Consider the following 24,047-nt stretch of genomic DNA (forward strand, 5'->3'; position numbering starts at 1 on the left):
GTCTACCCAATGAGGATGTCTCACTCTCTTGATTTAAAGGCAGCCCATTGGCATCTTACTCCCCCCGCACCCCCCCCACCCCCACCCCACCCCCCTCCTCTGCCAATACCTGGAGAAAAAAAAGAGAGATTGCTCCTATTCATCAATGTCACCGCAGACAAGCACTCTGAAAATTGATGCCAGTGTGTGAGCTCAAAGGCCGGCCAAAGCCTGTGTGATACCCACTGCATTTTCTCCGTCAATATTAAAACTCTATTTCTCCCTCTGCTGGTTAACTAACATCACTACGCTGGATCCTCAAGGGACAAACAATAAGATCGGCGCTTATGCTACTTGTTTGTATTTTTCAGTATAACACATTGACACTTTCCCGTCTTTTGTGGCACTTGTATGTGTGTGCTGTATGTGCGCACGCGTGTGTGTGTGTGTGCACGCACTTATATATGTCTATGTGTGGGCATGTGTGTGATATTACAGGCCACCGATAAGGACACTGGGAATTACAGTGCCAATGAGTACCGGCTGATTATCCCACCCACAACAGAAGGTCAGGACAGCTTTGTCATCGAGACGTACACGGGCATCATCAAGTCCGCCATCATGTACCGCAACATGCGCAGGTCCTACTTCGAGTTCAAGGCCGTCGCCACAGACGACTACGGGAAAGGTCTCAGCAGCACTGTCGATGTGTTAGTGAGTATTCAGCATCGTAGCTGCGCACGACTTTTATATATGTATCGACAATGGTCAATGTGGGAAAATTGTAAATGTGTACATTCATTGGTCAGTGTGTAAACTGACCCACTGCATGGTGAGTGTGTACATTAATATTAATGTCGGTAAAAAAAAATGCTAATCACAGCGGCACAAGCCTCTCTCACAATCCTTGACTTGCACAGTCACCTGTGCGCCAATGGCATGGTGATTGTACATTGTGTGTGCCCAAAAGGTCTTTTAATGAATAATTGAATCCGATTGTGATATCGTCTGTTTGCTATTCACTGATAAAATAGAGCCTTATTAAGAGGTTTCTGGCTTTGTTGAGTTATGGTAGATTCTGTAATATCAATAGGCCTGATTTACCATTTTCCCTGCTTCACCTTAGTCTATGAATCTGTCAAAACATCAGTGGATGCCCGCACACATATGTACACACACACAGAAAAACTGCCGGTGATGGTTTATTGGTTTCAGTGAAACCTCTGTGCAGTTTTTCCTGGTACTGATTTATTCATCAGGAGCCTGTATGATGATGATGCACATTTTTTTCTCCTCAGTAGACTGTGTCTAGCTTCCAGTCCATTGAATTATTCACAGAAGCCACAGCACACACAACATGTATTGTGTACCCTTCTAGCTGATGATCCAATTAAACTCTACACAGAAGTCTATAGGTGTCTTCAGCTTTGTGTAATTGCTCTGTGTATGTGGGTGCATGTACATCTGTGTGTCTGTCTGCATGTCTCTCTGTGGGTAAATTTTTCCCAGCAGCCCGCTGTGATTGGGCTCAGTTTTGCCCCCAATTCAGTGCTTATCCTTGCTGGCTGTGGGCAGACTTATTTTGCGTTTCCATGAAATATGTCGAGCTAACAAGCCTCTAATGAGACAGAAGGAGGGTCTGGGACATTGCCTGGATATGTGAGAGCAGCGAGTGCTTAACCATAGCGCTCGTTAATTTTCAAGGGGAAACCTAATTTCACAGGAGCCGCATGGGAGATTTGGCTGCAGAGCATAGAGGCTGTTGCCTATGCACTTAACTGCGGCATCAGAATTAGGCCCCGCATGGCACCAATACAAGCAGGCAATTAGGAGGAAGGAAGCATGAGAATGAGTAGACCAAACTCACAGTAGGAAGCAAGTGAACAAGTGGCATAATCACTATATATATCTCTATTTCACACACTGCCTCTCTTTTTTTTTTCTCTCTCTCTCTCTCTCTCTCTCTTTCTCTCTCTGCCTCCCAGGTTTCAGTGGTTAATGCATTGGACATGCAGGTTGTTGTATCCAATGTCCCACCCACTGTAGTGGAAGAGAAGAAGGAGCAGCTCATTAGGTAAGGCGGCATTCAGAGTGATTGAAATCTGAAAGTAAAACCAAGATACCATGTTATGTGAGAAGAAATTAAATATCTGTATTTTCATGTTAGGAGGAGTATGTTTTTTGTGCTCATTTTCACATACAGCATTCTGCCAAGATACAGTGTAACAAAAAAATGAAATAGACAGCAAAACATATTATTTTCATAACTTTCACCAGGTATGACAGATTTGCTCTTATAGGTTTTCTCAGATTCCCAGAGCTATAAGGGGGTTCATGTCATCCTGTCTCTTTTCCTACTCTAGTTTGTTGCAAATATTTCTTATTATACCTACCTATCAAACGAGTTCTTATACAAGTAGTCTCTATGCAATGTACCATTTTCCAGTGCATTCCCTTGCCTTCCAATGATAACACCTTGTCTGGAAGGATTCCTTTTGGTAATTGACTTCCCAGATAGATTCGGCTATTCAGAACACATTTCACTGTTTGATTGCTCAAAGGAAGATACTGCAGAAAGTGGATTGCATCTTTTTATGCAGTATTTCACCCACTGTGACATTGAATAAGTGAACTTGGTTCAAGGTGGCATCACAAACTGGCACCTTTATTTGCATACAAAATTGTTTTTGAAGGACTGGTGTAATGTGTATCCTTCGGCAGTGCCAAACAACTGATGAAAAACAACATGAATTAACAATAAGATTGACATTTAAATACTATGCCTTTCATGTTGCTTTGGAACGTAAAGCTTTTTTTTCATAACCATTGACCAGTCAATTAAAATAACAGATTAGCCAATGAGACAGTTGAGTCTATCCTCTAGAGCCTATTTCCCCTAGTCTAATTTAATTAATGATTGACATTTACAGAAATATCTTCTTTTTGCAGCTCTTGAGGGGAGCAGCTTTTAGCCTAATTAGTCAATCTGAAAGGCAAATGGGTATTAATAGTTGTTTTTCAAAAGCTTGTTGTGCCTCTCCCACACAAGTGACACTGCTCTTTAGGCAGAAAAACACACGCATTAGTCATGTTCAGCTCTTTGCTGTGATGTCATTGGAGAGGTCTCCAGTTTTCCTGGTGATGATCCAGGGCCATTTTACCTGAGTGCTCAAAGTGTTTATCCACCTTGGCAAAGGCAGACCGAGAGGTTTTTCTTTATTGGCTGTAATCTGAGGTGTGGATTTCTCTCTGCCTGAAATGGATTATCTGAGCCTTGTTTTGCCAAGAGCCCAGTGTGGAGAAGCAAACTGCTGCCCATAGGGACAGTCATTGCCAGAGTGGAGCACTTAGATTGGTGGCTTTCATATTGCTTTGGTCAAAGAGGTGCCAAAAATTAAACCCCCTTCTTGAACTATCAACGTAAATCTGAATTTTGGCCCATGTAATACATCTAGACATTAATTGCCTTTAGCATTTATGCCTTTATTGCCTTCATTATATGATTATATGATTTTCTGTTCATTTCAGCATTCTTGAGCGCTACGTCCAGGACCAGATCCCAGGTGCCAAGGTAATCGTGGAGGCCATTGGGCCACGTCGCCATGGTGATGGCTACGAGCTGGAGGACTACAGTAAGTCGGACCTGACGGTGTACGCCATTGACCCGCTCACCAAAAGGGCCATCTCGCGCCAGGAGCTCTTCAAGTGAGTGGGTGAATTTGATTACTAGATATACACTTGACTGGATTCTTCTCATTTCCCTGCTGTGCTGCATATATTCCCACAGTCTCCCTTTACCCTCTGTCCATACCGTGAGTCAGCAAATGTTTTCTCTTTCTTTTTCTCCCTTTGGCTCTCTCTTTGACTGTGTCTCCACCCAATCCCTTGCCACTGCTTTTCTCCAGAGGCTTTAACTTCCCCACAGGTGCACCAGATCTGTCATATGCCAACATGGGAAAGGGGAAGATATAAGGGAGGAAAGGCAGGAGTGAAGTTAGGGAGGGAGAAAGTGAGAGTGGAGCCGGGTGTATTTCCATCAATCCATCATCCCCCCGTCATGCCTCGGCCTCAAAGGCTGTTCCAGGAGTCTGGAGAAATGCCAGCAGTGCATTTTATTCCCCTTGTTTTGGGATGGAGAGCCAGTCCCTGTCAGCTCAGGGTCTCTATCACAGGCAGTGCGCTAAAACACTGTTTGACCACTGAGAGGCCATGTCCACTTGCTGTTAAAGCGCCACAGAAAAAGTGCTTCCAAGGCACCTTTTCACCCCGTCAGAAGAAAAAAGCAGCGCCTTGGCCTTAGCTGGCGGCATGAGGTTAACACACCACCCCAGGACAATGTTGCAACCACCTCTCTCATGTTCCCTCGCTCCTCTGACAGACCTCAGGCACTAATCTTACAGAGCCAACTCCCCCACTACAACATGAGAGGTAGCACTCCGTAGGAAACACCCCCTACTGAGCAGCCCCCTTTACTCTCTATCCCTTTGCTCTCCATTTCTGTGCTTACCTTACATTTAGCTATCTGTCAGACTCTCTCTTTTTATTTTCTACCTATCCATTTTTACTCCCCACATTGTTTTGTTTCTGGCTCTTAAGGCATGAAACCTCCCCCTTCCCTTCTTGACAATTCCAGTTCATTTGGTAATCCTCCTCTCAGCAAATTACTTTTAGAGGTGCTTTGCGTGTATGCTGAATTAATCTGTAAACATTACCTCCCTGTCCTTGACCAGCAGAAGAGCACCAACCTTGTGTTTTCTGTTTTGTTTTTTTTTGGTTTTGGAATGGCACTTGTGTCGTAAAAAACGGGGCCTCTTTCAGCCGGAGCCAGCAAGTGTTGGCCTTATCACAAGTGGCAGCTTTTGAGAGAGCTGTCGCTAATTTTAAAAGAGACTTGCTACATCCCTGCTTTAATAAGAATCCCCCTACTCCGATACAATGTGTGGCTGTCAGGGAAACTCATCTACAGTAGAGGAGAAAAGCTTTTTGTACATGCAGTGCATGTCTGACAGGGTAATTGCATGTTGTATTTCTGCGGCTTTGCTGTCAGATCACAAGGGGGAAAGGGAGTGAAGGAGAAAGAGATAGTGAGAGACTTGGGCTGGGGAGGGGCGGGGGGGGGGGGGGTCTTGCATTATAGAGCGTCCTTATGCCACCTTGAATCCAGCGCTCTCTGCTGTAGGATGTCTCTAGAGGATAGATTGCCAGAGAGGCCAGTTAATGACCTTCGTCTCCACTCGTTTATTCACCTATAGGAGGGTGAAAATGACAGTAATTGGAAGTGGCACTGTGCTCACCCCTTCCTGATGCCAAATGTTTGAGAGTTGCTTTTTAATTAATGGTTATTTTCATTACAATTTGTTTTTTCTTTTTTTGTTTGAATTGAATGCAATTTTATATACATATGGTACATTTTACTACAATATTGATGCAAATGCTGCTTCAGGTCTGCAACTGAAACACTGTATGAATATGAATGACAATTTTTCCCAAAGAAGGGTTACACTGAGCTTTTACATTTTTTCTGAAGACTCCTTTTGACAACTTGAGGAGAACAATACATGTGTAGTTCCCCAGCCCTTTTCACATAGTTTAAAACATGTCAAATCTACTGTATATAACTAGATGTCACTGACCGTGAAGTATTTCACTCACAGACATCAAGACATGGTAAGATAGGTTCCAAACTTGCCACTGGAGACCTATTCATGTATTTTTTTTACTGTATCCATTCTCGTTGTGCACTATTTATTGTAGGTTTCTGGATGGGAAGCTGCTGGATATCAACAAGGAGTTCCAGCCACACCTGGGTCAGGGTGGACGCATCCTGGAGATCCGCTCGCCAGACATCGTGGCCAGCGTGAAGAAGGCAGCGCAGGCTGTGGGCTACACGGAGGGAGCTCTCTTGGCCCTCGCCATCATCATCATCCTCTGTTGCATCCCTGCCATCCTCATCGTCATGGTCACCTACAAACAGTGAGTGCTCTTGCCATAGTAATAATCAGTGTGTTCCGTAATCGTCCTTAATTGGTTGTCAGGGAATTAAGAGGGAAATACATTTTAATGAAGCAGACCTTTGCCTTGGGAGATATTGAGTTACACTCCCTGCTGTTTTTTTTAGCTAAAGCATTTGCTCCTTAGACAAATCACGTATTTCATTATTGGAATGGAAACCATTGTTTGCTAGGATAGAGCTAGCATAACTGCAAACAACAATGATCTGTGGACATTGCTGAAATGCAAATTTGTCGTATTTAAAATAAAACGAGAGCACCACTCGCTCGCGCTCTCTCTCCCTCTCTCTCTGTCTTTCTCTCTGTCTCGCTCTCTCTCTCTCATTAGGCATGCTGACTGCGCACTCTGCTGGGCTAATCTCCCTGCTCATGCTCTGTGAAAGCAGATTAATTAACACTCATTTGTGACAAATATCTACAGCCAATTGTGACGGTCACAGTGCGTCTTCACGCTACCTAATCTTCTCTGCCCAACACACTCACAATAAACAATGTTCTCCCTCTCTCTCTCTCTATTACACACACACACACACACTGTGCACTTCACAACAAATGCCTATGCAAATATGATGCCTCTTTTTGTATCCTGTCATTCTGATTGGTGAGCCAGCTGATCTCCTGGCTGGTAGGTGGGGGTCATAAAGTGATGGCAAGTCAAGCATGAAGGTGTCTTCTGCACTCTAGTCGTTGGTATGCGGCGAGGGTTACATAAACACTGATGTCTGGTCGATGTTTATTCACAGCAGATGGGTTGAGTGGTTGTCCTACGCAAACGCACATACAAAACACACAGCAGAGCATGTTGATGGTGACATTAGACCGAACACACAAACTGTCATAGCAGATGGTGTTGATGTTGGTTGTGAAATCTCTTTGGGGAAATTAAATTATATAAGAAATAAGGATAATTTCTGCATGTCCAACATGTTCACTGTCACATGACTTGAGAAATAATATTGTTTGGATTTTGGATAATTGGATTTGGTTGTGAATAAATAATGATGATGCTAAGCATCAAAGACACACTCAAGAAAGAAGCAACAGCTACTTTTGCATGTAGCCTGCGGTCATCGCTTGAGGCTTGAGTGCCTCATACTTTGCAATGAGAGATGGAGGAGAATATGATAAGGGTTTTTTTTCTCTTATTTTATAGAGAATCAGGTAGAGATCTTTGATAGAGCATTTTATCCACAGTCTCTCTGTTGTCTGAGTATGTTGAAAGGTATTGCATGAATAATGTACATTATTTCACCTAGAGCGGTGTGTTTTTCAAAAGGACACCTCCCAACATTAAATAACCTCCCAGCATTAAAATTGAATGGAGTTGGAGTCAAAGTACCTCTATCTAATTATTTAATTATTCAACATTTTTTTTGTTTCCTTCCTCTCTCTCTCTCTCTCTCTCTCTCTCTCTCTCTCTCTCTCTCTCTCTCTCTCTCTCTCTCTCTCTCTCTCTCTCTCTGCGTCAAAAACCTTCCATCAGATTCAAAGAGTAAGTAATTATTCTCATTCATGTTTTATAAGTGATCACTCTTTCAATTGCATGAAGTGTGTGTGTGTTAAGGACAATTTCTCACATCTTCATTATTCATTAGTCATTTTAAGACGAGCAGACTGTGTGAAGATGATGGGAAAACTGCATGTGAGCTAATGCCACCCTTTTGAAATGACTTGCCTTTAGTATAATGGCACAATGCAACACTGATTCTTCTTGCAGCATGCTGGGTTGATGTTTAATTATGCAGAACGATGTCTCTTCATCTGGAACATCTGGTGAAATGTTATGGAAAATCAACCCAAAGTCAACAAGGCTTTTAGTATCCTTCCACTCACCACTGCCCTTCCAACGCCACCCATCAGTACAAGTTTATAAAAGTGTATTCTCACTGAATGTAACAACCTCAAAAATGCTAAAAGCAATACATAGTCTAAATCTTAACAAAAACAAGCATCTATAATCACTTTTTTTTAGTTGGTTTGCATCATTCTATAAGTCGATTTCACTGGCAATCACTGTCACAGAGAATTATAGGTAACTTTGATTTTGTTTTCAGCAACCTTCAAAATCGGTATATTGAAAGAACCTTCAGATTTGGAGTTACAGGAGTGTTCAGTCATAGCCTCATCTCCTCACTGCTTGTTCACCAATCTGGATCACAACTGGTGGTGTTTTGACAAATGTGTTTAAATAATGCTGTTGACAAATAATGGGAATGGTTGCCACCCATACCTTTTCCCCCTATACTAAGTTATTCATTCCCCATCTCCAACCCCTCTTCAGTTACGACTGAACACATCATTATTCTTAGTTTTACCACCAGTTGCTAGTTATGATTCTTGTTTGCAAAAATGCCTTGCGAAAACACAGGGGCGATACATGGTTGAGGCTCCACGCATAATTGATGCGTCTGCCTTCTCCTCACCTATGACCACACTATTCCAAAGGGAAGAAGGAGAAGTTAATTTGGAGACATTAAGGTTGAGCTTGAGTCAGACTAACTTGGCACAAAAATTGAATTTTGGATAACAGATCAATTTACTCTGCTTTGATAGGCTTCTTTTGATTCCTTTCATTCAGTTTGGTATTTTGGGTTGATTTGTGTCACTTGTGAACTGGAACCCCTGATCTTGGTGACTCAAACTGATGGCACTTCAAATTGCACAGGCGACAGGCTGAGTGTTCCAAAACGGCCAGGATTCAGATGGCTCTACCGCCAGGAGGCAAGGCACCTCCAGCCGGTGCTCCCACTGCTAACCTGTATGAAGAGCTGGGGGACAGCAGCATGTGAGTCAACCCCGACCTCTCATTATCTGCCTCCCATGTTTAACCCATTCCCTTGATAAACAGGTACTGTATGGTACCATGCAGGTTCCTCTCTCTAATATAACTAAGTAGTGCTTTCAGTGTGAATGCTATCACTGCTGCCTTTTCTGAGCATATTTTCCTGCCTTTACTCCAATTATCTATGTCTCAACATCACATCACTCCTTTGTCCTAAAATGACCACTATCAGTCCTGTAGGTGGGTATTGATCTTTGAAGTCTACCCTATTGAGCCGTAGACACAGTGGCACCTGCATCATTGGCTGTCTCTGCTCCTTAGCTCCCTAACCATGATCCACTTTTGTGCTCTGCAAACCACAATGTATGCTGCCGCTCAGCTGGTGATTAGGGCTTCAGTTGCCTTTCCCATTAGAGCACATATGCATTTCAGCATGGCCCTCTCTCAAGGTGAGAGTTTGTTTAAGCTCATAAAAGACACCATAGTTTATTGGGAATAGAGAATCTGGCCTGTGCTTGGTAATTGATTTTGTGATGAATTACTTTTTACTTTCCCCTTATTATTACCCGTGTTGAATGCTTCATCAGCTTCGCTGTGTCCTGAATGTTTTGCCATTAGCACAATCGGATTTAACCTTTCATGTTAAATACTACCCTGAATGTGCAATGAAATGTTAATGGTTTCAGATTAAACGAGATTGAATCGAAATTGCACAGTCCCGATGGTAAATAGGGGGCTTGGTAATTTTGATTTAATGCGTTTTAAAGCAATACTGCTTCTAACTTCATGGTTGCTGTTAAAAAAGGGATAATGGAAATTTTATGGTGAGCTGTAAAGGGCCTGTGCAATGTTTACAACAGATGTTGACCAATACTCAACAGCAAGCAGAAGCTTTTGATTTCACGGCAGTAGAAGAGCTCTCATGGGGATAGTATTGTGACCCGGTGTCATTTATTTTGGGGATATGTTCTAGGCTGCAGTAGAAACAAGAGGAGCTGATCCCATAAACAACCCCATTAAAACACTGTCAGAGTCTTCCTAAGCAGAAAAGTATATGTGCGTTTGTGTGTGTGTGTGTGTGTGTGTGTGTGTGTGTGTGCGTGTGTGCCTGTATGCGTGCGTGTCTGTGTGTGTTCGCGCGTGGGTTTGTGAATGTGCGTGTACGCAGATATGTTGGTCTCCGCATGTGTTTGTGCCTACAGTATATTTTTGGATGCACTCAACAAATAAAACAGTGTATTTTTGGGTGCACACAACAAATAAATTAGAACAGTACATACATACAGTTGAGCTTATTATGCATCCATGTGTTTGTTTTACCTTAATACCTCTGACATTTCTGCACTAGTCTTCTTACATCTGTCTGTTTCTGTCTTCTGCATCATTTCCATTCCCTTGCCCCTCTCTGGATTCAGACTGCAGTAAGTAATCCCAAAATGTATGAGGTCCATATATAGGATTAATGCTGTCTATGAATGCAGCATAGGAACAGCATAGATACATCCTTGTTTTACATCCCGCTGATAGATTTTGCTGAGCATAGGCACAAATCTAGATACGATTTTGGTGTGTACTTGACGTTTATTAAAGCCTTGAGATTTCGGTTTACTGTATGATTAGTACCCTTGTGTTGTAAATTAGTATTAAACTTGCATAGCTTGGTTGTTAAAAATTAATTGAGGTGAACAGCAATTGGAAAGATTCTTATTTAAGCAGATGTAACATTCTAATTGACTGCAGTATAACCTTTTTGCTTTCATGTAGTCATGAAAAATGAAGCTCCCTTTTTTTAGAGGTACTGCACTTTAGTAGGCGTCCCTAGTTGTCCCCCATCTTCCTTCCCATTGACATCAAGCCATGTCTGTTTTATGTGCCCTTACCTTCATTTCACTGTCTCTTAGTGTTGTGATTATGACTGGACAGATGCTTACAGTTTAGGTCGATGTTGGCTATTTATATAGTATCTTTGAACCACAGGCTATATAACACGACTTTCTGCGACCATAATTTTAACCAGTTGTTAGCTTAAACTTAGAATGTTTGTAGAAGATCATTTTCACTTGATTTGCCTCTTTCCTTATTCATATTCATGAAAGGAAGTAGCCATTGTTTCATTTGGGCTGAATTGTCGCTTTGGTAAATATTAGTTCAACATTTCATATGATGTGGCTTAACTAAGTATGGCATTGAAGTCCAGTTCCAAAAATGTACAAAAAGAGGTCCCCAAAATATTTGTATACATCTCTGTCTGTTGGTGTAACCAACTTTGCAGACTCGTAAAGCACAGTTGAAAGTTGAACCATCTGTTTGACCAATCACATTTCTTTGTTGAATCTACTTATACAAATCTGAGTAGCACGCACGATACTAAGAGTCATATAAGTGAAGATTAAGGAACAAATTATAGCATAGTCGTGCCTCACCCTTTTCCTTTGCTTCGCTTCCCCTTAAGCATTCATTCTTCACCTGTTTCAAGTCTTTTTCTTCTCCACCTCCACCTTTTTATTGGGGCAGGGCTAAAAAGTCTGTCATTGAGGAGGCCGACCGCCAGAGGATTCTTAGCACCTTTGCCTGTCGCGCCATTGCAGCCCGTGGCAACGGAACATTGCATGGCAACTTGCCCAAGTCAGAAAGCAACGTGACCTTCCTTTCTGACCGCCACCCGCTCACCACCCACAACCCTGTCTACGATGACAACGGTCCCCTCAGCAGTCCGGATGTCTTCGTAGGGGAGGCAGGCCCATCTCAGAAACGGTTCTCGTTTTCTCCACCGCACTCAGCGGGGCCAGGGTGCATTTGGTCAATGCCCGGCCGCATCCGTGGAGGGCTGCAAGGCTACGAGGCGCTAAGGAGACAGGCTCTTATGGACCCAGCGGAGTGGGAGCTGCACATGCTCCAAGCAGGCATGAGAGGCAGGGAAGGGCTGGAGAGTTTGGACACGTTCCAGCTGAGTAGCTGCAGCACAGAGAGCAAGTTGTCAGTCCGTGAGCAGGCCAGGCAGTTTGAGCAGCAGGCCCTACAGGAACGGACCCTCAAGCAGGTCAGAGAGTCCCAAGGCTCCTTCTCTCCCGTCCTTCTCAGGGATCGAGACAGCGTTGACATGCTGGAGCTGACCTCAGAAACCCTGCTTTCCATCATGGAGTGCGCCTACAGCCCCATGTCAGTGGGCAGGGACGTTCCCCCCAGGATTATCATTACCCAGGGAGACGACTCACACCACCTGGCCAACCAGAGGCCGACTCCACCTATCCTCAGGAAGTTCAGCTCCAGCATCTCCAGCTACATGACAGCGGAGCCTTGTGAGATCACCGTGGAGATCATACCGGACCCTCCAGATAATCCCCCCCCTCCTCCTCCACAACAGCCACCCCCCCGTGCCCCATCCACGTCCCCTCCCTCTAGCACACCCCCCTCTCCTCCACCTGTTCCCTCCTACCTTCCTGAGCCTCCTCGATATCCCCCCCATCCCCCTCCTCCTCCCCTCACTAAGAAGGCTGCTCCCCCTCCTCCCCCTCCACTCCCTCCCCCGCTCTCCCCTGCCAGCGAACACATACGCCCCGCCGTCCAGTTTGTCCCAACCTCTTTGCCGCCCGCGTCCTCGCTTCGCCCCGTTTCGGCCCGTAACCGACCCGCTCCTCCTGCCCCACTGCCAACTGATGGGGGGAAGAAGGAGCTCAAAGGGATCCTGAAAAATATCCAGAATCTAGCCGACATTGAGAGGTCCGTTGCCAACCTGTACAGCCAAGTAGACAAAAGTTGCAAGGTGCCCAAATTTAACAAGAAACCACAAGTGACTGAGGAATCAGAGGGTGCTAACAAACTGCCAGGCTCTGATCCTCCTGATGAGCAGAGCACGCCAAACCCAACCAACTCCAGCTCTGTGCTCCAACTGATCTCGACAGAAAACTCTACTGAAAACGGAACAAGCCAAATGAACATGGCCGTAGAGGTTCAGCAGACAAGCCAATTGGACTTGAACAGCCCAAACTCTGTTGCTTCCGAAGTCAGCGAACACTTTTCCTCTCAGTCCACAGTGTTCTGACTCATTCCTTTCCCTCTGTCTCCATATCTCATTATTTCTTTTTTTTATGTCTCCATGCCTGTTTTTTTCTGTTGTTTCTGAAACTAAACCCTATTGATTTTTGTACAATCAATAGTATTTTATATATGCTGTAGACAAGTCAAAGAATTTTAAGGTGTGGGAAATGCTTTTTTACGTGATATTTTGTGTGAAAATCTAACTTTAATGCCACGAGCCAACAAATGTACCCAGCTCTGCCACGACTGTATGATGTGCTTCTAGGCTTGCATTACAAAAGAGGCTTGTATATATCTATATCTATATCAATATCTATTCTGCTTGGTTTCATTCCCTAGTTTTTTACCTTAAAATGCCTGAATCATGGTGAGATGTATGATGAAGGTCAAACAGTATTTCAACCTAAGTATACACTAGAGTTCAGATCAGAGTTCATAGAATAGTTCAAAAGATGGTTCATCATGTTGTATGTAAGTTATTTCAGGTCATAATCTAATCTAGTCTTCACGCTTCACAAACAAAACTACATAAATTATATTAAACAAGGAAAGCCAAGGGGCTTTTTTTCCCCAAAGAATTTATTGACTCAATAGTGTTGATTTTGAATTTGTTCCTCAACTTGTCCAGACAGACAACAGCATGAACATTTAGGATAGTGTTGTTTGGCAGTGAATCCATTTTCCAATTAATTACCAGAGAATTTACCACTGTTTTGTAAGAACCACCAGGAATTTCCCAAAGCGATGCAAGTTCTGGGAAAGGAGCTTCAGAGTGTTCAGGAAGGACGATCATATGTTTGTTGTCAAAACATTTTCAGGAAGTCGTTGCATTGGTTCAACTCACAGAACCAGACATTGGATATTATACTGAAGAAAGGCTACAGAAAGGTTTTTTTTTACTCTGACGCCTTTGAAGGATTTATGCAGATAATACAGGATAGAGCCAGACAGGGGCAAGTGAAAACATCCTCATATTTTGGTTGAAGCATCAGCTGTAAAAATACATCGGCTGGGGTCCCCCGACAGGCTGATGTTGAATAGATGGAGAAAGCGAATCCCTGGGGGTCCTGTCTTTTCACATGTCGGCAAAGATCCTCCCAGCATGATAAAGTAGTCACTGTGATGTCGGGCTGCACACTGGAAGAGGCTAATTAGAGAACCAATCAATCCTCGTCCAGGGCCGCTGCCTGTGGGACTGTCAACTACAGTTCCCCTCTCCTTTCCTTTTACATCCCTCTAACCTTCTCCATGCCCACCATTTCTTTATTTCTCTCTCTCCCCCTCTCTCTCTTTCAATTCTAATACTTCCCAATCCTTTGTCTCTTCTTGTTAATCTTTCCTCGTGGTTCTCGGGAGATTCCATTACCTTCTTTACACTCAGCAATACTATCTCTCTTTTCTCTTTCTCCCCCTCTCTTTCTTTTTTTTCTCTTCATTTTCTGTGCTCAGGTTTTCACATCCACTCCTCTCCATCTCTCTCCCATATGCCCTTCATATGTTTGTTTCCCCCTCTATGCCCTTAGGCTAATGGCCTTAGTCCACCCACCCCCCCACCCCCCCAGAGCAATGTAATGTTTGATTCATCACACATTCCCCTGATGGGCAGATCGAAGGACTGCTAATTCTGTATTACATGTTCACTACATGAGGTAATCTCTTCTGTCAAGAGGCTAGCAGCTCACATGCTGTTTCTCTCAAAGCACAGTGCAGTCAGCACTGGATGGATGCAATTCTGTTTGTTTTCTTTATTTCCATTGATACAATTGGTTTTATCACACATTTTTTTGTTTCTCTACTGATACTTTAACCTAGTAGCAGGAAAAAATACACACTTGCAAAACAAATTGGGTAAAAATATAGAATTCAGAAAATTGTCAACATAGTATTGGTTTTCAAGAAAATACAGACCAAAGACCATAATGATCAGTAAAATATTAGTGAAACTGTACTTGGTATCTTATGTACACTAAAAATGCTGATCAGAGAGATCAGTTTTCACATTATCATACATTACATACATCACTAACTTAATTGATTACTACCATAATGGTTAGGGTAACTTAGTGTATTGTTGGTAGAGTATTCATGACAGTAAGGCAAGGCAAGGCAAGGTTATTTATATAGCACATTTCATACACATCGGCAATTCAAAGTGCTTTATATAAATAAAAGAAAAATAAAGACATAGGTAAAAATAAGTAGAATAATAATGACCCTAGTATTCGTATTTTATTATATTAAAAATATGCTCAATGAGCAAATTATTTGGCATGTCCAAAGATCCCTTTACGCTTATACCAAATGCACCATTTACTCTCACTCTCATTGAGTACAGAAGTGATGGGTGAGGATCCTCTGGGTTCTTGAGCATTTAAGAGTCAAAGTTGACCTCACTTATTGTTGTACAACATCCCCTTATCACCCATCTACCCCCATGTCCCCTCTTGTGCAAACCTTTCTGTGGTAGCTGTCCGCTGGGCCATTTGTCTTGATGTTTCCTAGAAGCTGCAGTAGCCTGCAGCCAAGCCAGCAGGTCATCCATCAGATCCCACTGCTATCGCCCCCTCAGCCTGGGAGGTGTGGCCATACGGGTCTGCCCTGTCCCTGCTCCCTGCCCATAATAACAGATTACAGCTCTCCAGAGGAAGCTCACATCATTGCTTGGCCATATATCTGAGTGTGAGAGTCGTCATTATTTATGGGCTCAGACAGGTTACAGTTGTACGCTTGTGAACCTGGGGTTTTGGCCAGGCTGCTCCATTAACTCCTGTTTCTCATTGACTTGCACTGAATGCACTGCAGGTTAGTGTTTTCAAGAGCAGCTCTCAGTTGTTTTGTGATGTGTTGGATCAAGTGTGAAATTCTTAGGATTTACATACCACAATTTGGTTGAAAAAAGCATTGCTCTCTATTGAAATGAAATGGCACATTATGCTGTGATAACCAAAGACAAAGACAGCTTTATTAACAGTTTCTTTGAGTCAGTAATTTCTCCCTGAATCGCCATGTCCTTTTTCATATCTGATAGGAGATGGCTCTAGATACAGAATGTCTGTATAAACACTGACTTTTTTCATATTCCTATCTTCCTAACCTCTTTGATATTTGCATTTATTATATTTTTTTTTTCTGTTTGGATGCGATAACAGAAAAAGAAAGAGCCCACACCAAAGTGATAACAGTGTGGCCTTAGGCACTCTTTTTTTAAAATGAACAATATCTGCAACTCTGTAATTTGACACACGAAAATGCACAGTAAGTAAAACTGAAATATCCTCACTGGTCAGCAGAATATATATGCTGTAGTGCTGTAGACTTTACATTTTATTTATCTAAAAGCACTTGAAATGTTGCTGTCAATCCATATTCATTATTTGTCTATTTTATTTCCTCTCTTTTTCCGCGGCACACAGCAGGCGAGGCTATGGCAGACAGGTAAGCATTCTTATTGTGATGTGTTTTTATCTTATTCATTGTGTGCCAAGACATTTTGTCACTCTCAAGGCAGCTTGAGGCAGCTTATACCCTATTATTCTTATCTACAACTCACTTGATGGAAAACACTGAATGAGATTAAGATGAGATCTCAGAGATAGTACTTCTGACACTGACATTACAGTTTAGATTTGATTTTGAAAGTGGTTGGCGTTGTATTCTCAAATCTCGCTGTCAAGTGACAGATAAGCATTTTGGGTGAGTTTTTTCTTCTCGGTTGGAAAAGAAAAACATAATCAGGGACGCAACAAAGATGAAGTGACTCTCGCAACGTTTGACATTATAACGCTTTTCTGAATTGTGACCTTCAAATAACCTGGGAACTGTCAACATCAGAAGTATGCAGCATGATGTTTTATTTTTGATGCAGACTCACAAAACTTGAAAAGTTTGTTGCATTTTTCTTTCTTCATCGTTGGTTGGTTTCTGCTTCTTATTAAAAAGGCTTAGCTCCCTCATATTTTGGTCATCCTATCTTCCCCTCTTTTTTCCTTGCTCTGGATCCATCCATATTTCCATTAATCATTTCATCTTGTATTTATTCCCCAGAGCATATAATATGGCCCTGACAAATGATAATGGAAGAGCCCTGTTTTTTCTGGCTTTAAATCTTGAATATAAAGAGTGAGCTCTGCATTCTGTCTTTGTCTCTCCTGACCATCCCTTCCTTCCATTACCTTTCCCCTCTTCTCTACTAATCTTTGGCAGCAACAGCAACTGCTGAGGCCATCTCTTCTGAGACCTGAGGTAGAAACACTACTGCTTTTCTTAATTCACAGGGATTTAGTAATTCTGCTGTATACTCACCCTGTACGCTGCTGGTGCTTTTCTGCTGCTTTCTTTCACTAAGGAGCGCTGAGCTATATTTCTCTCTGCCCCTCTGAAATGCAGGAACTCTCCATGGAGTCAGGCATCGATCCAGGCCAAGACTACTACACCCAGGACTACTATAATTACGACCAAGGGTGAGCATGCAGCCCACTGACCCTCTCCTCTCTCATCAGTCTTACTCTAATGTAGGGAATTGATCTCCATCGATTCATTTAAAGTAAAAAAAATTACATCATTAAAACGTATTTATCACGGACGTTCTTTCTAGCTCCCCATGCTGAGTCCTTGGGAATGGGGAGCATTTCAAGGAAATTGAGAATGCAATGATGAGCATAACTTACAATGCTTCCCCCTCATCAGTACATACCATCCCTGAGTATTTACCCTCTCCACTCCCACAAAATGAGATCAATTACGTTGCCTTGAGCCAGGCACCTGAGAGTGAGGTGGTGTTTTCCTCTGGCGTAATGGATAGAGGATGTTTTGGCTTGTGTGCTACATTACCCATATGGTCCAAAGGAGAAAAAGCTGGAACGCAAAGCTGTAACAGCTGCTGAGAAATTGTTATTCATTAAACGCTACTGCTCTATGGCAGGTGACTTCCTCCACTCTGGAGAATTATGCTGCAAGTTTATCAAAATGGGGAGCAACCTTTGGACCCTTCAGGCTCAAACCACTTAAAGAAAAACTGACAAACTTTAAAAAGTGGCCATGTTGAAATTAAGTGTTTTATTTGCCTCTTCAGTTACTCAGCGACTTACCTTCTCGTCATCTTAGCTAATTCTAATTACCTTAAACTGTGTCTGCGTCACACTGCCCTTCATTTGCAACAAGCTGTAATTATATTTTAGAGGTCTGTCACAAAGTCCATCGTAAAACCTGCTACTGCTGCTGAGTGTGCTATCACTCTGACCTGGCCTGCCTTTGATCCGTTTCTATTTAAATAGTGGTGCACAATTTAACAGTAGTTAAGCTCTTAATCCAGCAATCACTAGCCCTTGTGGTCCTCCAAGCCACCCTCACATGTTCACAAGGTGTCGGTGAGGCAAATTGCTCTTTCCTTCAGGCTCCTCACTGATTTAATATGGTGCAGTAAGCAAAATATTTGACGTCAGCATCCAGTGTAACAGGAGCACACATCTACATTGGCCTGCTATCTCAGGTCAGACCCAGATGCTAGCATAATGCAGATTGATGCTGGCCCCACATTGCACCTCATTTACAATATCTCCCAGCTACTGCAGCTCGCCACAATGGTCCCTTAGACTAATAATCTGTGACATTTCCATATAAATAAATGTCTGTTTTGCTACTTTCTATCACTGATTGATATAAAACAATTGTGATTCAATTCATACCCAGTTCATGAAAGCTTTTATATTTGTCGTTCTAAATTCTCAGTGAAGGGCAATTCTTTCCCGGGAACAATCCTCTGGCACACAGGAAGTGATGCGTTTTACATCTCCGGCAGCAGCAACAGTAGTTTGTTTGGAAATTAATAGAAGAAAAAACTCGGTAGTCAGCATGACCAGCGAAATCTAACCTAATGAAACAGGAAAAAGACGTCACAGTTTAATAACAGTAAAAGAAATATAGTTGCAAGCAACCACTATAGGGGTCACAGTGTATGTGCCATAATCAAAATATTGGAACGATGTTACATGCCACACCTACATTCACCAATCAGGACCAACTTTATATTTTGACTAGTACATAGCCCTAGAGCATGTGTACAAAATTTCATGCGATTTCAACAACCAGATTAGGAGTTACAGTATGCCATAGATTTGGGTATATAAATTTGACATTTTAGTGATTAGGATCATGAAATTCATACTGACTGTAAGACAATTTGAAATGTTTCTCTTGTGTTTCTATAGGAAACTTAATGTTGCTTTATAGCATATGTTATGTGGGCTATTCTGAAAGATATAATTTTTTTGTCTCTCTCAGGTATGACCTTCCTCAGTACGGCAGTCGTAGGAAGTTGATCGCCCCCATGTATGACGAATATGGAGAGGTGATTATGGAGGATGACGGCTATTACTACAGCCCCCATGGCGAGGTATTGTGTGTCCTTAAATGTGAATGTCATACATACAATGATGATAATGTGAATAATGTCAATTAATGATTTAACTGGTTGAAAGTCCAATGTGTTATTACAATGGCAATTTTGATGCCCTATGTGATAGAATGTGATAGATACCCTATTATAGAATTTATCATTATTGCTGTGTCTTCACTGAAAAGGTTGCTGAATTAAATGTGACTGTCTTAGGGCCGAGGCCGAGGCAGAGGCAGGGGTCGTGGCGGCATGCGAGGTAGAGGTCCACCCAAGAGGGTAGAATTTAGAGACTTGCCTCCAGAGGATGAAATTGAACAAGCGGAGCCAGCAGAGGATGTTGAGCCTTCCAAGGCTGCCAAGAAGCTGAAGTCTGTCATGAAACTCAGCAAACTACTGGCGAGGAAGGGAGGAGACCAGCCATCTGATGCTCGTCCTTCTGGCCCATCTCCATGGAAGAAAGCCAAGATGTTCAAGATGTTTGGCGCAGGGAAGAAGGACAAGGATTATGCCAAACTGATGTCAGCCCGCCGTATCGACAGCCAGGAGAGTTTGACTGGACCGGCAGCTATAGGAGCAATCGACAGCAAGTCTGATGCTCGCAGCAAGCTCGGAAAAGTTCTGAGGAAAATCAACCTCGGCAACAAGTTGCAAGCCCGGAGGAAGTCACAGGGTAGTGTGAGTCATGTGTCTGCTGCAGGCAGTGAGAGGGACGAGGAGGCCTCCCACGTAGCCACTGAGGATGAAGAGAAATCTAAAGTGTCTATTAGTGTGACTGAAAGTGAGCCAGAAGCAAGTGGCAGTGGAATCAGTAAGGAGAGAGGCTCTGATGAGGAATCCTCAGAGAAAGGCAGTGTTGACAAAGATTATCTAAAAGTGGATTTAGACCGGGATGATGCCAACGAAAGCACTGTGGACTCAGAGGAAGAGCCTGATGAAGACCTAGGGGATTCTGATGAGGAAGGCAAGTCTAGATCTGAGGGTGAAGAAACTGAGAAGGATTCCAGCGCTGAGAGAGAATCTGGGACTGAAAAAGAATCCGATTCAGAGAAAGAGTCAGGCACAGAGAAAGAGTCAGGAACCGAGAAGGAATCAGAATCCGAAAAAGAAACAGAGTCAGGAACAGGCACGGCGACAGAGAGGGAATCGGGTTCAGAAAAAGGTTCGGGAACAGAGAGAGACTCTGATGAAGAGTCTGGGGAGGAAGAGGCTTCAGAGGAATCCAGAGAAAGTGGGTCTTCTGCACGCTCCTCCATGAGATCATCTGCCACTGAGGCCAGCAAGGGGACCAGTGCTTCAGGTGCCAGTGGCAGTGAAAGTGGCAGTGGGAGTAGAAGTGGGAGTGGCAGTGGCAGTGGTAGTGGTAGCGGCAGTGGTAGCGGTAGAGGTAGTGGTAGTGGTAGCGGCAGTGGTAGCGGTAGTGGCAGCGGTAGCGGCAGTGGTAGCGGTAGCGGTAGTGGTAGTGGTAGTGGTAGTGGAACTGAGAGTGCAAGTGAGAGTCGCAGCGGTGCCTCTGCATCTGGCTCAAGTGTGAGGTCATCGCAGAGTGTCAGATCATCAGGAAGTGAAGGAAGCTCAAAGAAGTCCAGTGAGGAAGCCAGTGACGCTGAATCAGGCACAGGGACAGGCAGTGAGTCTGAATCAGGAACAGGGACAAGAAGTGGGTCCAGCCAGAGCAAACCGTCTGGTTCAGAGGCAAGTGGTTCAGAGGATGGAGGGTCTTCCAAGAGTAGCAAGAGTTCCGTGGGCAGTGAGAAGAGTTCCACTGGCTCCCGGTCCACCGGTGGCAGCAGCCGCTCCCGGAAGTCCACCCAGACCGGCGGGTCTGAGGACACCATCGAAGAGGAGAGTGAAGAAAAGGATTCAGATGAGGAAGAATCTGAGACTGCTGATGAGAGCAAAGAGTCAGGCAGCGATGTCAGTGATGAAGCAGCATCCAGGAGGTCCAGTGTGGCGTCCGCTGGCCCTGAGACCTCTGCCCAAACAGGTCCCCCATACAGCTCAGACGTCAGAAGCATGAGTGGCATCTCTGAAGAGACTTATGGAGGACTGTCCCCTATCACGGAAGTGGATGAGGATGCCATCTCCTCTGAGAAATCTTCATCCAGTGGTTCTGGGTCAGATTCAGAGTCTCAGGGAACTGCCTTCTAAAGAGATATATGGTCGGCTGTGAAGTAAGACTGAATAAAATCAATTACCCTTGCATGGGAGTGAAGAGAACATTGCTTTCCTCTACAGAGTGTTTCACATGTACAGCTTTTCTCTTTTCCCCTTAGCAAGGAAAAACCTTGGTGGTTCCTCCTGCTGTAGAATTTGATAGTTTTGCTGACTTTCTCCTACCTTTGACTTTTCAAATTCTTTGGATTGTGGTTTTTGCTCTCGTTTGTACAGCATTATGCTCTTGTTTCTGCTGTGAGTGAGATTATGCATGTCACAATGCTATCCTGTAATGTCTTATGAAGCTTCTATTTGCATTTTCTTAATTGTTCCTCTGTGAAAGTTGCACATGAATTGCAAATTAACTGTATATTGATATTGATCCCTTCTCTGATCTTTTTAGCCCGGGAGAAAGAAGCGGATTAAGCTGGTGGTAGATCGAGAGTATGAGACCAGCTCCACAGGAGAGGAGAGCACTACAGAGACCCAGCGGAACCGACTCTCCAATGTCAACAGCCACAGTAACATCAACGGGAACATCTACCTCGCCCAGAATGGCACTATTGTCCGAACCAGGCGGCTGCCCCACCCCAACAACCTCAAGGTGGGCTCTCCATGCCGGCTGGGCAAGCAGTTTAAAAAACTAGACAAGCTGGGTGTGACTCATGAAGAACCACCCCCCATTAATAGCATTGGGGGCACGGGAAACGACACAGGAAATGGTACAGGTACATGCGTTTCCTCTAATGTGGACGTCAACCTCAACACCCAACCCTCCTGTGGCTCACTGGGATCCAGCATCACAGGTCTTAAAAGTTTTGGGTCCAAAACCAATATTGCCAAGGCCCTGATTGACAGAAACAGCAGTGGCTCGTGTGTCACTGACGAGCAAGAGACTTCTGTGGACAACCACAAGGAAGGTGGGGAGACACTGGAGTCCCACAGTGACCACACATTATCAGACGAGGAGGAGTTATGGATGGGACCCTGGAACAGCTTGCACATACCAATGACAAAACTCTGACTGGCCATGGAGGAGATTAGTTTTCATAACTTTTTTTTGTCATTTTGCATTTTGCATTTTATATGTTTGCCATGCTTTTTTGTTTTTGTTGAGAAAATAAACATAAAAAAAAATGGATTGTGTGCCTCAGCTGGATAAGCACTAATCACTGTCCAAGACAGGTGACTGCACTTATGGTCAAATTTTGTTATTTCTTGTGAATGATTCGATGAGACGTGATATGTTGAAAGTTTCTTCTATCAAGCGTTTAACACAGACAGGGCTACTACAGATGGGGACATAGAGCTGCAAGGCAATGAGTGCCTCAAAGAAATGTGAAATTTTATGAGAACTGTGCTAGACTGTAATTGAATTCTATATTCTAAACAAGATGGGCCGCTCTCATTCAGTGATTTCATGTTTTGTTTTGTTTTGTTTTGAGTCAGAGGTTCTGAAACACAGATCATATAGAGATTGTCATTCATTTGGCTGTGGAAGCAAAATGTTTCTTTTGTTACAGATATTTACAGAGAAATCATGGTGAACATATGATGAAATTGTGATTATATATATGATGCAGTGAAAAGCTTATTTTGCTAACAGCGTTTTATTTGCAAATAATGAAGATTGTCATTGATTATTTTATGTTGTGATCACTTGACAATGATTTTGAAAATTTATCTGAAAATATATGAAATTATTTTTGTCTATTTTGTATCTAACAGAGAGGATGGAAATTCTAACATATGACATTAAAGACATAATACATACATGTCTGTCAGAACTGTATTTCGACAATGAAATATGACATATTGAAATATCATTTTCACAGTGTTTTATATAGACATTTGTAACTACAGAATGTGGTATTTTCAACCCCTTTACATGATGCAGATTCACTCTGTTCATGAACTTTTATTAATTGACACATCAGGTCCCATACTTGGGAGAAAGACTACCAAATAATGTATCAGACTCAACAATAAAGTTCTAACCTATTTTGCTGTGTATTGTGAAGCATCATAATTGCAGGCATTGACTATTTCAATCCTGTCGCAACATCCCACCACTTAACCTTGAGGTACTTTTGCAACAAGGAGAATGTTAATAGTAGCCCACAGTTTCGAAAAGTTTAAGGATATGAAGATTAATTGTAGTCGAACAAATAATTGAGTCCTTGACAGTCTATAATAGAGATAAAATTAGAATATAAGGTAGTGCAGCACTAGGACTCAGCAGTAAGCTCATAAAAATACAATACCACGAGAGAGGTCTGTCAGAAGGAGGCCTCTTCTCTGCGGAGTGGACTTTCACTTTGGAAAAGAGCAATGGCAGGTCACCAACCACGGGGATACGGATAAACTGTCTCTGAAAACCGCTGGGAAGTCTGTTGGGAAGTCTGAGAAACCTTCTTGAGCCCGGTTTCTCACCTGTCAACACAAACTGAAAAAAAACCTGTTGTTTCAAGAGACACGGATGACTCTGTGATTATAACCAAACAGGCAGAAGGCATTCAAAATCTCAAACACATTCTCTCTGTCTGTTACTGGGTTTATCAGAGAGATTGACACATCTTGCACATCCAGAATGACATTTACAAAAATGTCCTGTAGTCAATCAAACTGTGAGAATGCCAATCAAGTTCACAGAATTCTTTGTTGGCTGAAGTTCACAAACTAGCTGGAG

General features: G+C 43.1%; 1 protein-coding gene across 3 annotated transcripts in view; it reads left to right on the forward strand.

The window, feature by feature from the left end:
* The window catches only part of LOC139929191 (protocadherin-15-like), a 140,296-nt gene extending 117,914 nt beyond the window's left edge, over positions 1 to 22,382 (forward strand). The window contains exons 27-39 of one of the 3 annotated variants that reach the window (XM_078288689.1): positions 478 to 693; positions 1,965 to 2,053; positions 3,508 to 3,684; positions 5,734 to 5,952; positions 7,474 to 7,482; positions 8,656 to 8,775; positions 16,224 to 16,245; positions 17,014 to 17,052; positions 17,197 to 17,270; positions 19,090 to 19,201; positions 19,418 to 20,564; positions 20,763 to 21,375; positions 21,762 to 21,834. In XM_078288689.1, the coding sequence (XP_078144815.1) occupies positions 478 to 693; positions 1,965 to 2,053; positions 3,508 to 3,684; positions 5,734 to 5,952; positions 7,474 to 7,482; positions 8,656 to 8,775; positions 16,224 to 16,245; positions 17,014 to 17,052; positions 17,197 to 17,270; positions 19,090 to 19,201; positions 19,418 to 20,564; positions 20,763 to 21,352 (2,814 nt within the window). In that variant the 3' untranslated portion in view covers positions 21,353 to 21,375; positions 21,762 to 21,834. Of the gene's footprint in view, positions 1 to 477; positions 694 to 1,964; positions 2,054 to 3,507; positions 3,685 to 5,733; positions 5,953 to 7,473; positions 7,483 to 8,655; positions 8,776 to 10,187; positions 10,194 to 11,286; positions 12,815 to 16,223; positions 16,246 to 17,013; positions 17,053 to 17,196; positions 17,271 to 19,089; positions 19,202 to 19,417; positions 20,565 to 20,762; positions 21,376 to 21,761 lie in introns of those variants that run through there. The other 2 variants (XM_071922011.2, XM_071922010.2) reach the window with 2 other exon arrangements.
* Positions 22,383 to 24,047: the final 1,665 nt, after the last annotated feature.

This window comes from Centroberyx gerrardi, chromosome 15, assembly GCF_048128805.1.
Source record: "Centroberyx gerrardi isolate f3 chromosome 15, fCenGer3.hap1.cur.20231027, whole genome shotgun sequence".
In the NCBI taxonomy this organism is placed as follows: Eukaryota; Metazoa; Chordata; class Actinopteri; order Beryciformes; family Berycidae; genus Centroberyx; species Centroberyx gerrardi.